We start from the raw sequence: 12,037 nt of genomic DNA, 5'->3' as shown, positions 1-12,037 counted from the left end.
GATGGAGGGTCCGGCAGGTGAGAGCAGAACTGGGAAGCCAGGGTCTGGGCCACAGGCTGAGCCGAGTGCCCTGGCACAGGTACCGCGTGCCCCGCCGAGGCGATGTGGAGCGTTGGAGCGGGGGGTGCGGTGACTGCCCTGTTGAGCATCATCGCTGACTGCTACTGCTGGGATGAAGCCGGAGTCCCTCCATACAGCGGCTAAGGTAGATGCAGAAATGTTGCCCGGGGCCTGGCAGGCGGGACTGTGCAAAGCCAGCTTGCCCACATCTGCTCCTGCTCACAACCCACCTCCATTTCTGTCTGCCACTAAGAGAATTTAAATGAGAATGGGCTTATCTGCATACCCCATCAGAGACATGTTAGGCCCAGCATGGCCCAAACAAGTCTGCTGAGACCAAGTGTGGTGGGTTGACCCTGGCTGAATGCCAGGTGCCCACCAAAGCCGTTCTATCACTCCCCCATCCTCAGCTGGACAGGGGAGAGAAAATATAACAAAAGGCTCCTGGGTCGAGATAAGGACAGGAGAGCTCACTCACCAATTACCATCACGGGCAAAACAGACTCAACTTGGGGAAAATTAACTCAATTTATTACAAATCAACCAGAGCAGAGTAATGAGAAATAAAACCAAATCTCAGAACACCTTCCCTCCACCCCTCCCTTCTTCCCGGGCACAACTTCACTCCCAGATTCTCTATCTACCCCCCCCGCAGCAGCACAGGAGGATGGGGAATGGGGATTTACAGTCCATCAGACGTTATTTCTGCCCCTTCATCCTCTTCAGGGGCAGGACTCCTCACACTCTTCCCCTGCTCCAGCGTGGGGTCCCACCCACGGCAGACAGTCCTCCATGAACTTCTCCAACGTGGGTCCTTCCCACGGGCTGCAGTTCTTCACAAACTGCTCCAGCGTGGGTCCCTTCCACGGTGTGCAGTCCTTCAGGAGCACACTGCTCCAGCGTGGGTCTCTCGTGGGGTCACAAGTCCTGCCAGAAAACCTGCTCCAACGTGGGCTCCTCTCTCCACAGATCTGCAGGTCCTGCCAGAAGCCTGCTCCAGCGCGGGCTTCCCACGGGGTCACAGCCTCCTTTGGGCATCCCCCTGCTCCGGCGTGGGGTCCTCCCCGGGCTGCAGGTGGAGATCTGCTCCCCCGTGGACCTCCCTGGGCTGCAGGGGACAGCCTGCCTCACCATGGTCTTCCCACGGGCTGCAGGGGAATCTCTGCTCCGGCACCCGGAGCATCTCCTCCCCCTCTTTCTTCACTGACCTTGGTGTCTGCAGGGCTGTTTCTCTTACATGTTCTCACTCCTCTCTCCGGCTGCCATTTCTCTCTGTCCTGCAACTTTTTTTCCTTCCTAGAAATGTTATCCCAGAGGCGCTACCACTATTGCTGATGGACTCGGCCTTGGCCGGCGGCGGGTCCGTCTTAGAGCCAGCTGGTGTTGGCTCTGTCGGACATTGGGGAAGCTTTCAGCAGCTTTTCACAGAAGCCACCCCTGTAACTCCCCCCCCGCTACCAAAACCTTGACACACAAAGCCAATACACCAAGTGTCCACCATAACCAGACACCCAGGACCCCCGCTGGAGAGCTGGCCTGGCTGGCTGACACCGTCAGAGGACAGAGGTCTGTGTGCGATGTGGCTGAGCAGTGCTGAGCAGGTGAGGACAACTGGGGAGCCTGCCAGAAAGCACATGTTTTCATCCTTCTGCCTCGGCTCTTCTCGATGTACTGTTTCAGAGCGAAGGCACGAAGCTGTTAAATGAGACCCAAATTTCAGTGTTTGCTGTTGTAATGGCAAAACATATGTGTTAAGTATTAAATGTGTGCTGGGTTAAGTAACTTCAAGGGTGGAGGAAAGAGAAGTGTCTGATGGCCAGAGCTGGCAGTTAAATGGCTTTTGAGTTCTGTTCCTCTTCCTGCCAGTGATTCACTGCATGGCTCCAGGCGAGACACGTAACCAAACTGAAATATTTTCTTCCAGCTGCAAAAGAGCTGTAATGCCAAATACAAGGAGGGCCTCTGAGGTTTGACTAATTCCAGTTTACAGAAAGCCTCGAGATCCTTACTAGGAAGCTGCTGGAGAAAGGCAAGTATTACAGCATTTCAAACTACTGTTCATAAATGAGGTCTTTGGCTTCACACCGGTGAAAAGCAGTGCCTGGAAATGCCTCTGCAAACAGCCCCGATGAAGGGGGTTGGGACATATGGGAAACGGATGTGAAACCACATCAGGAGAGACAGCAGCGAACTCCACCGCTGCTTGTTGCTGCACCTGGAGGTGGCTCAGGCGGGCAGGTCATTGGGTGTACCAGTGGAGAGCAAACTGTCCCTGCTAAGAGGGTTGAAGAGGCTGGAGAAAGCTTGGTGCAAAGAGAGAGGTGTGAAGGTTGTTTTCGTACAGGGGAAAGAAAAAGAGGATGGGAATTATGTCTCTTCTAGTATGTCTCTCTCGAAGAGGGAGCAGGAGGTGGGGAAGACTGCTCGCTCCTCTCAGGTACTGTGCTTGGTCCCGTTCCTTGAAAAGAAACGGGGACCTGAGGAGTTGTCTGAGAAGCAGCAAAGGCTGCAGACTGAGCACCAGTGCTCCAAGATGCCACATGCTCCGCGGGGGAACCGCAGGACAGGGCCCGCTGCCAAAGGTATCATGAGGTGGGAGCAGGCTGCGAAGCTGCCTTGTGACCCAAGTCGTCCAAGCACTTCTTTGCTTGGGGCGGGGAGGGGTGTGCAAGATGATGGTGCTCCTGACCAGCTCCTGTGCTGGCTGAAGCTTTGCGCGTCTTTAGCATCTAGTTAACGCGGTTCCCCTCTGGGTGATAAAGCCCAGCTGACGGAAAAGCAAGCGGTCAGCCTCCTGGCTGCTGGTGGGGAATACCCCACGCCTGCACGGCGCTGAAGTAAGGACAAACAATCTGAGAACGTCTGGCCAAAGCCCCAAAACTCTTGAATGAAACAAACGTCTAACTCTTTCTTAACTCTCCTGGCGCTCCCCCTTGTTGGCTAGTGCTGTCCATGTCTGCCAAGGTATCTGGCTGGTTTTCCTTCCAGCTGGGCAGTGGGAAAGCCCCAACAAAGGCAGAAGCCAAGCTGTTTCTGCCAGGCTGCAACAGCCCCAGAGCCAGGCCTGCAGGAACCCGCGAGCGGCTGCTCAAAACCCTCTCTGCGTTTGGTGCGAAGGGCCCCAGCGCTGAAGAGCAGCTCTGCCCACCGCCCCGACCGGCCAGGCCTTGCGGTCAGGGCCATGACGCACGGCTGGTGCATCTTCTAGCATCGTGGCACCTCCTGGTCCAGCGCCTGAGGGAAGGAACCCATTAACCGCGGCCTCCGGCTGTTACGGAGCCTGAAGCTCAGCGGTCATTCAGCCGGGACACGTGCCGAGCTGCCGCAGCCCTAGCACGGGGGAAGCCGGAGGACGCTACGCCGGTGTTTCTCATTCACGTCCAGCGGTATCCGGGAGCGACAGCGGGCTGCGAGGGGAGAGAGCCGGCCTTACCGCCGGGGCTCGGGGCCGAGCTGCTCCGCGGCGGCGACCTGCTCCCGCGGCCTGCAGGCCCTGCCCCCGGCCGGAAGCCCCGCCCCCTCCGCCACTGGCACGGCCCAGCCGCCCCGCCCCGCCGGCCCCGCCCCTCTCCCTGGCACCGCCCCCCCCCTCCCCCGCGCGCAGCCGCCGCCTGCCGTGCCGGTCGTGCCCGGCCCCGCCCTCGCTAGCGGGCTGGGCGATCGAGGGGCCTGGATCGTTCCGGCCCGCCGTCCCGGCGAGCCCCGGTGAGAGCACGTCTCGGTCCCCCCGGCCGTCACCGGGGCGGGGGGTGTCTCTGCGGGAGGTGGGGGAGCGACGGCTACGGCGGCGGGGCCGGGCAGGCCAGCGCCGCTCCGGTCCCCCCCCCCCAGGCCGCGGCCTGCCTGGAGCCGGGGAGGCGGGGGGGGGGCGGCCGGGCTCGGGCGGCGGCTCGGCGGGTCCCTCCCCGTTCCGGTGTCGGGGGTTGCAGGCCGTGCCGGTGCTGAGGGCGCTGCCTGCCGCCTGCCCGTAGCCAGGCGGGGCCGAGAGCTGCGCCTCCGGGCAGGCCGGCCCGGTGCCGCCCGCCGCGGGCACTTGTTGGGGCCTCTCGGGTCGAACCCTCCCCTCCGCCCGGGCATGGGCACTGGGGGCGGGGGGCACGGCCTCCTGGTCGGGCAGGGGCCGGGCGAGCTCCGCTCCCGCTGCCCGTGAGGAGGGCAGGTGGGAAACCGCCCGTGCCTGCCGCCGGCGGGGAACGAGCCACGGGAACCGGGAAGAATCGCCAAAAATACCCTCTTTTCCTCTGGGTCCGGCCGTCTTCAGGGCCCTCGGGCTGGGTGTTGGACTGGCAGCTCACGGAGAATCACCCAAACCGTGATTTGAAGTAATAAATCTGCCTTGGTTATAGGGAGTAGGCGAGGCGCTGCTGGGAACCGGGACGGACGTATAGCTCCGGCCAAGCTATCGGTCCGGGAGCGTTCCGCTGCGAGGTCACCCGGGAGCAGCACCGGGTGCAGCTCGGGTGTCCCGGGGGAGCCAGGGGACGGTCCGGGGTGGGAGACGCCAGCAGAGGCGGCTGCAGGACGTCGTCCTCCTTCGCCCTTCCTTTCCGATTTCTGTGTTTCTTGGTGCCCGTGCGTTCAGCCGCAGAGTTTTGGGAAGAAATCTCGGGCCCGGGGGGTCCTGCAGGAGAAGGCACCCCTCAGGACGCCCCTCCTCTGGGGAGCAGCCCCGAGGCGCCTTTCGGGTGCTCTGCTGTGACTGTTTTGCTTTTGGCCTCGTGAGTTTGAAAGGAAGCAATGACATTTATTTTTTCCTGCCGCAGCGCCGCGGATCCCACGCTCCCGTGGATCAGATGTCGTGAACCGTTTCTGGGCTGAGCTGGTTTTTCAGGTGAGTACGGCCGTGGCGTGAGATGGTGCCCGGCCTGGCACTGCTGCGGCACCAAAAGCGTGGCTGGTGGTGCCAGCTCTGCAGGGCTTGGTTTAGCTGTACCTGTGCTCACTGGGGTCAAGCAGAGCAGAGCCTCCCACAATTCCTACCAGGATGTGGTTTTTCTCTTGCCGTAAAGCTGTGCAAGCAGCAGCCGCCATGAACAACTTTGTTTGGACAAAGTGTGTTTATAACACAGAGGTAAAGGTGAATTGTTTACTTCAACCTTTGCTTTCAAACCTAGCTCCTGTGAAAGTCCCAGGGGAGCATCGCAACCAGTCCTTGTGACCAGAGCTGTGTTTCAAGGGAGAATAAAACACAAACAACTCTCCTGCAACGCTTTGGGTTGCAACTCCCCAGAGCGGTTGCTCTTGGTGGGTGAAAACGAGCAGGAGGTGTTTGCCAGGCTGCTGCATCCTGCAGTCAGCACGAGAGAGAAAAGACACCAAACAAAACAGGAAGCCTTGGCTGGGGTTATAAAAACTCTTTTAGTTTAAAAAAAAGCCATCTAAAAGGAATACCGGTAATTCATTGCACCTGAGCGTGTTGGGGATGCTTTTTCTAGCTGGGTCTTCGGCTTCCTCTGAGCCTCTCTAGGTGCTTGGATCTGGATGCAACGTTCAGCTCTGACCTGGCATGGTCCTCGTTTGGGTCGTTAAAGGCCTGGGCTTCTAGACTTTTTGACAAAGGAGCTGCCCTGGTCACAATGTTGCGTCTGGTATCTATAAATGATCAATTATTTTATTATGGTCCCCTGATCCTTAGCCCACTGCTGTGTATCTGTTGATCTGCTGGGTGATGTGGGCTCCTGGTGTGGCTTTCTGTTTCTCCTGGATACAAGGCTGGACATGAGCAGTGTGGCTGGTTCTGGGGAAATGGGGACAGTGCCTCTCCGTCCCCCCTCCATAACCACCTCATTCCCAAGAGGCCCTGAAGCAGTATAATTTGTACCTGGTGACCAATTGGAACAGGCTGATGCAATGTGGGACTAATATACAGGAGGTTTCTGAGGGGTTTCTGCTGTCTTTAAGCTTCGCGCATAAGAGGAATTGGAAGTGGGTGTGTTTTGCTGCAAATAAATAGCTTTAGAGAGCAATTGCTTGTCCAAGTGCTAGCTTAACTCCCCTCCTTTTTCTTCTCTCCTCTTGCTGCTAGTGCATCAGGAGGCGTGGAGCACCAAGTGTCCGTCATGTCCGACTGGGTGCTCCTTGGGCTGATTGCCGCGCTGGTCGTGCTGCTGCTGCTGACCGTCTTTGGTTTCGTTGTCTACTCGGGGCTCTTCACGGAGGTGGTTGTGAGTGCTGGCTCCCCGCCTGTTGGCAACATCACGCTGGCCTACAAGTTCAGGGTAGGCGCGTATGGTGAATCCGGGCAGCTCTTCACGGATGGCTGCAGCATCTCTTCAAAGCTGTGCTCCATTGGCGTCTACTACGACAACCCTCACACGGTAAGGTGTGCCTGGTGGGGCCGGCAAACTCTTGAGGTCGGCACCCAGGTTCCTGGCTTGGGATGCTCCCTGGCTGTACTTCAGGCACTTGCAGCTCATCCTCTGTAGATGAGCACTGGGGTTCACAAGGTCTCCCAGATCAGCAGAGGATGCTCTGTGGGGAAAGGGAGCTGAAAGCAGATGGTTTCTTGGATAACCCTAATTGGGAGGCATTGGGTGAGCAAAGCTTGCTAGCTCCTGGTAGCTCCTGCTGATCAAGTTATCAGCAGGATAATGGATCTGGTTGTGGAGCAGAGGCCAATGTTCATGAGCACAAGGTGAGGCATTCCTTGGCACATCCCCTGGCTGTAGAAAGTGCAGCCAAGGCTCCTTCTGGACTTGCAGCTCTGTGGTTGAAAGCAGATCATCTCTTCAGCTTGCTCTGTCCTCATCCATGCTCCTTCTCTCGTTTCTAGTGCTCTCGTGTTTCTGAGCTTCCCTGTAGTCCTTTCATCCCCTGAGAGTTTTTACTGAAACCTCAGGTGATGCGTGCTGAGGGCTCCTGGCTGATGAAACAGTTACTCCATGATGCTCTTCAGGCCGAGAGATGAGCAGAAAGTGCACTTGCCCGATGGCTGCCAGCCAAAGCTAAGTATTCCAATGGGTACAGTCCAGGACGAGGAGCAAACAGAAGTGCATCAGAGCTTGCTGGGGAATGAGGAGCCTGGCTGCTGATGCTAGGTAGCACTGGGGTCTCCAAATAACAGCATGTGGGCATTTGTCCGTGGCAGACAGCCTGGCTCCCCAGTAATTCTGCAGTAGCTAGTGTGACCGTGGAGGAATGCCGTGGGGGGGAGGGACGGCAGAGTGGCCAGCAGCTGTGCATGTGTGCTTGGGCACGTGTGCTGGGGGCTGGTGTGGGGCACAGTGGGCTGATAGCTCTCGCCCAGTGCATTTGCTCTGGGGGTGACTGGTCCTGTTTTAGGAACCCTATTTCATTGCTTGCAAGATGGTGCTCCGAGGGGTTGGACCTGCTTAGAGGGAACTTGTCCATGAAAATGTAGTGCTGAGTGGACTGTGACAGGAAGATATCGGAGGTGAGGAAGCACTGATCTTGACTGTGCTCAGTGGAGCCTGGTGTGCTCAGCCACCTTCTGCCTTTGTGACGAGCTGACTTATCTTTACCTTTTAGTTTTTGCTTTTGCATCATGGGAGGCACAGAAGAGACACTGCAGTGCCTATTCCTGGCCTGGGAAGGAGGGTGGCAAAGAGGACTTCTCCCTCCCTGGGATGAGGTGGGCAGAGGCAGGGTTCAGCTAGACACGCTTGGACACTTTTTTCCGCAAGAAGTGTCATGTTTGGAGAGGGTGAGGGATGGGAGCCATGGGGAGTGCCTGGTGTGCTATAGCCCACGTGGTCAGAGTGGCCAATTCCCCTGCCACTAATTTGTGCCCTTATCCTTGTGTCGAGGTCCTCATTTGGAGTTGAGAACCCTAGTGCTGCTGCTTCTTCCCCTGGCATCTCTAGGGGCGGAGCAGGGCAGTCGATGCTGTCAGAAGGGCTCAGCATCTGCGCTTGGTGCTGCTCTGCTCCAGGGACACGATGTAGACATGCCTGTGGTTGCCCTGCAGACCTTCTGCTTGGGCACTGTGCCTTGCCTCTCTGTTTGCCGAAGCGTGGACTAGTGAAAGCTTGTACTGCTGAGGCCCGCAGGTACTGATAAGGATATTTGTGGTGACTCCTGCCACGGCTGGCACAGGGAGCGATTTCCCTGGCAGCACCAGGCGAGGCTGGGAAGGAGCAGCTCCTACATGACCCTGGAAAGTTGAGCTGTCCGTGCAGGATGAAGCTGCCTCCTCTTTCTGGTCCTGTCTCTTTTCTCCTCTCCCTGCCCCTGTCACATCTCTGCCCTCAGCCTATGGTTGGAGCAGGCAGTGGGGCTTGTGCAGGCAAGTGCAGAACTTGTCTCTGGGTCTCCGGTGGCCATCCGGGGTTTTGGAAGCCAGCTATTTCTCCTTTTGCAGTCAGGTTTCTTGGGAGGGAAGACCTTCTCTGCCAGCATGGCTGAATGGCATCTGGTGGCCAAGGAGGTCTGTCTTGGTGGCTGGGGGAGGTTTCTCTGGATTCAGGCCTCAGCTGGTGGAGACAGCTCTTGGCCTGCTGTGGTCAAGGCACACTGGGACCTCTGCCTGGTGGCCCAGCTGGTGCCCAGTCCAGACTGGAGCATGCTACTGGTCTGGAGGCCTTTTTTCCACCCCCTGCCGAGGGTTCTCTACTCGCTTGCCTGTGGCCTGGCTACTGATCTGGCGTGGGTCACGAGTGCCTCCAGCTGGTGTGTGAGCTGAGGGGAGCTCCTCGTGCGGGGCAGGATGCGGTGGGGCCTTCGCGAAGGATGGTAGTGAATTTGTGTGGGTCTCTCGATGTTTTGGAAGCTGTGTGGCCCCAGGCCTGTGGGTCAGGCTGGGAGATCCTGGTGGTGGTGCTGGGCAGGTGAGTTGCCTCCCTCTTGGAGCATGCTGGACAGGTGGTGCTCAGGATGGGCACAGCGAAGGCTCTGGGCACTGCATGTGTGTGGAGTGAACCTGGAGGTGCTGGAAGCTCTCAGGGACCAACAAAGCCATCTCTGCGACCAGGCGTCCCAAGCTCTGGAGGCCATTGCGGTTGGCTTTTGTGATGGGAGCCTAACCTGCCCCCAAAGGCTTGGCAGGCAACCCCACAGACCTTGCCCTTCTCTGGAAGGGCTGCCTTTGCTCATGACATTGGGCAGGTGACATTGACCTGAGCCTCCTGCCTCCATTGACGCTGTGGTGGCTGGGACACAGCGGGGCCGTGCAGGACATAGCTGTGGTGCCTGGGGCTCTGCATGGTGGCAGGACCCTCCTCTTGCCTGACACACATGAGCACGTTGTCAGGCCTTGGTCTGCCAGAGCAGCTGGGATGCTGGTGGGACCTTCCACGGGCTGATCTGTGGCTCCTGAATTGGTTCCCACAGAGATTCGCGTCTCACCGATGAGCAGGCCAGGCCAGGCAGGGTGCTGGGAGTGAGGATGTCCTTGGTCAGGATGGGCAGAGGGCTGCCTTGCCTCCAGGCAGGTGAAGAAGGGGCCAGTTTTGGGTGGGTTGCTTAGGTGGGGACTGCAACACTCGTGCCTGGTGTGCTGGCTCAGGTGCTGAGCACCCGGCATCCCGTGGGGTGCCCCTGGTGCTTGTACCTGCTGTAGCCGTGATGGCATGGGAGATGGTGTGTGCTGCTGGCTCCTTGTTCCTAGAGGCCCAGTGGGGTGGGATTGGTCACTCAGGCTGCCTTTTGCCTGCGAGGAAGAGACAATCTCCTCCTCTTCCTTCTCCTTCTCAATGCTCTCCTGACCTCGGTCAAGCACCCTCTGGCAGAGGCTGATCTGCCTGGAGCTGGCCACCCACCGCGGATGTTGACTTGTCACCAAAAATAGACCTTTTGTCATCAGGCAGCAGAACGTGCTCGCTGCCTGCTGTGTCCCACAGGGTCCCTGGCTGAGCGCCAGTGGGCTCTGGCCAGACAGCCACCTCGATCCCGGTTCTTGGCCACCGGCTCCTGAGGGTTTTGATGCCCCTGGTGCTGTGGCAGGAAAGGGCTGATGACCGGCACGTGCCAGTGTGGCATTTGCTGTGCTGACGGACTTGTGGCCAAAGGAGGCTCTTGCTAGGAGAGTGGACGGGGATGCCAGAGCTGGAGAGCGATGGCCGTGTGCCGGCTCTCAGCTGGGAGCGGGGCCGGGGAGAGCCCCGTGGCATGTGGGCTGCCTCGGGGTCACACAGGGCCTCAAGGCAGCCTTCGTCACCGGCGTCCCCAGGGCTCCCTGCTGGCTGCTGGCTCTCCGGCATTCACACAAGGATGCTCCCCGAGTGCTGCCGAATTCCTGCCAGCAATGTTTTATGTGTTTTAATGGACAAGATTAATATTAATTTGCACTTTTTTTTTTTCTTTTCCCTTTTTATTTAATATTTAGCAGCCCAGAGGACTTCTCCCTCCTTCTCCCACCTCTGGCAGGAACAAAAATAACTCCTCAGCAAGGACTGGATGTGGCAGGCGGGTTTGTGCTCAGCTCCAGCCAAGTGCTTCTGCTCACATTTAGCTGTAGGCACGCGCTAGGGCCTTTTGCCTGCAGTCCACATGTTTGCATGCTCAGCGACCAGTCTGTGTCCAAGTGTTGGATGGATGAGGCCAAAACGCTTTCTGAATGCAGGAATGGGTTTTATTCCCATAGGCAAAGCTGTAGACGAATAGGTTAACTAATCATTTGTAAAACTTCTCTGTCAGGGCACTTGACAGAGCAGAGGCTTTGATCAGCACCTGGCCACCCCGAAATGATTAATTTGTTAGGGAAAGGCTGGTTTTAACCAAAGTATTTCCTTCCCTCTGAGACGGGCTTTGCCAGGCAGGGGAGGAGGCAAATCTGCCTTGCTGCTGTCCTTGAGAAAGTGCCTGTGGGTCTGCATGCTACAAAAAAGAAAGTTAAAAGGAGAAGGGAGGAAGAAAACATGCCTGGCCCAAGTGGTGCTGCCCACTCCAGCAGCTCGCGTCCTTCCATCAGTTGCTCTGGGGCTGGGGGTGAACTGTTTTTGCTGAGGATGTAAATGGAGATTTTGTGTTTAAAGGAATTTTATCTAGATTTCCCTTATCTCCTTGCTTCATCTGGGCCTTTCCCCATGGATGCCTTTTACTGCTGCCTCTTGCTGTCTTTGGGGTGGATCTGCTTCTCCTTCCCTGCCCCAAAGCAGCGATGCTCGGCACAGCCCTGTCTGCAGCTCCCTCTTGCAGCACAGGAGGGCAAGAGTGAGCCATCAGGCACGCCAGTCCCCAGCCTCATGGCTGCTGCTACTGTTTCTGTCTGTTTTCTTCCTTCCTATTTACATTTGCTTGAGTTTCCCCTCCGGGATGGTCCTGCCGTGCAACATTAAAGGGTGTTTGAGGGAAAGGGGGGGGGGCAAGGAGTGCGGTGTGGGGTGGTTATGCTGCAGGAGGAGACATTGCTGAGCTTTAGCACAGGCAAAGTTAGGGATGAGGTTGGGGACCACAGAGTGGAGATCCCCTTGGTGGGCACACGGGAGTGGGAGGTGGTAATACGCTGGCCTTGCGTGCACCCTCTCTCTGCCTCCCATCATCCCGCGACAGCTTCGTGATGCCAACGCCTGCAGGGTGTCTGTCTGTCTTGCTGCTGCTGTCAGGCGTCCTGGCAGGTCCTGGTGAGTTTTGCTGCCTTGTGTGGTGGGAGTTTGGAGACTTTGGTTCTCCAGCCCTCACCAGAAGAGGTTGGCAGAAGGTGGCCAGACTCGTGCATCTGCTGCTCCTGGTTGCTGGCTGCCACATCGTCTCGTTATCCAGCAGGCTGGAGAGCAGGTGGCAGGGAAGCACGAACACTCAGATGGTGCCCCCTTCCTTGGTGCCCCGTGTACCCCTTGTTCTTCCTGCATTCCTTCTTTAGGTAGTGTGCCCTGGAAGAAGGAGCCCTGTCTCTGCCTGCCGGCTCCTTCTCTGAACATCTCTTTGGGGATGGAAAAGACAGCAGCTCTGCTGGGGACAAAGGCTGGAGTTAAAGGAGGGAGCTGGGATCTGATCTCAGCAGTAGGAAGGCACGTTGTGTCCTTGGGTGGTATTGGGGGGCAGTTCCTGGGCCCTCCTGCCCCCTGCCATGTTCCTGCCT

At 57.9% G+C, this 12,037-nt stretch overlaps 1 protein-coding gene across 1 annotated transcript in view; it reads left to right on the top strand.

Annotated features, from left to right (window-relative positions):
• The first annotated feature begins 3,714 nt into the window (after nt 1-3,714).
• TEX264 (testis expressed 264, ER-phagy receptor) overlaps nt 3,715-12,037 on the top strand; it is a 44,347-nt gene continuing 36,024 nt past the window's right edge. Inside the window, exons 1-3 of the mRNA XM_029996203.2 lie at nt 3,715-3,765; nt 4,823-4,891; nt 6,086-6,377. Coding sequence (XP_029852063.1) covers nt 6,120-6,377 — 258 coding nt within the window. The 5' untranslated portion in view covers nt 3,715-3,765; nt 4,823-4,891; nt 6,086-6,119. The remainder of the gene's footprint in view (nt 3,766-4,822; nt 4,892-6,085; nt 6,378-12,037) is intronic.

The sequence above is a fragment of the Aquila chrysaetos genome, chromosome 20, assembly GCF_900496995.4.
Source record: "Aquila chrysaetos chrysaetos chromosome 20, bAquChr1.4, whole genome shotgun sequence".
In the NCBI taxonomy this organism is placed as follows: domain Eukaryota; kingdom Metazoa; phylum Chordata; class Aves; order Accipitriformes; family Accipitridae; genus Aquila; species Aquila chrysaetos.
The sequence above is the reverse complement of the archived record's forward strand: the minus strand, read 5'-3'. Positions and strand labels throughout refer to the sequence as shown.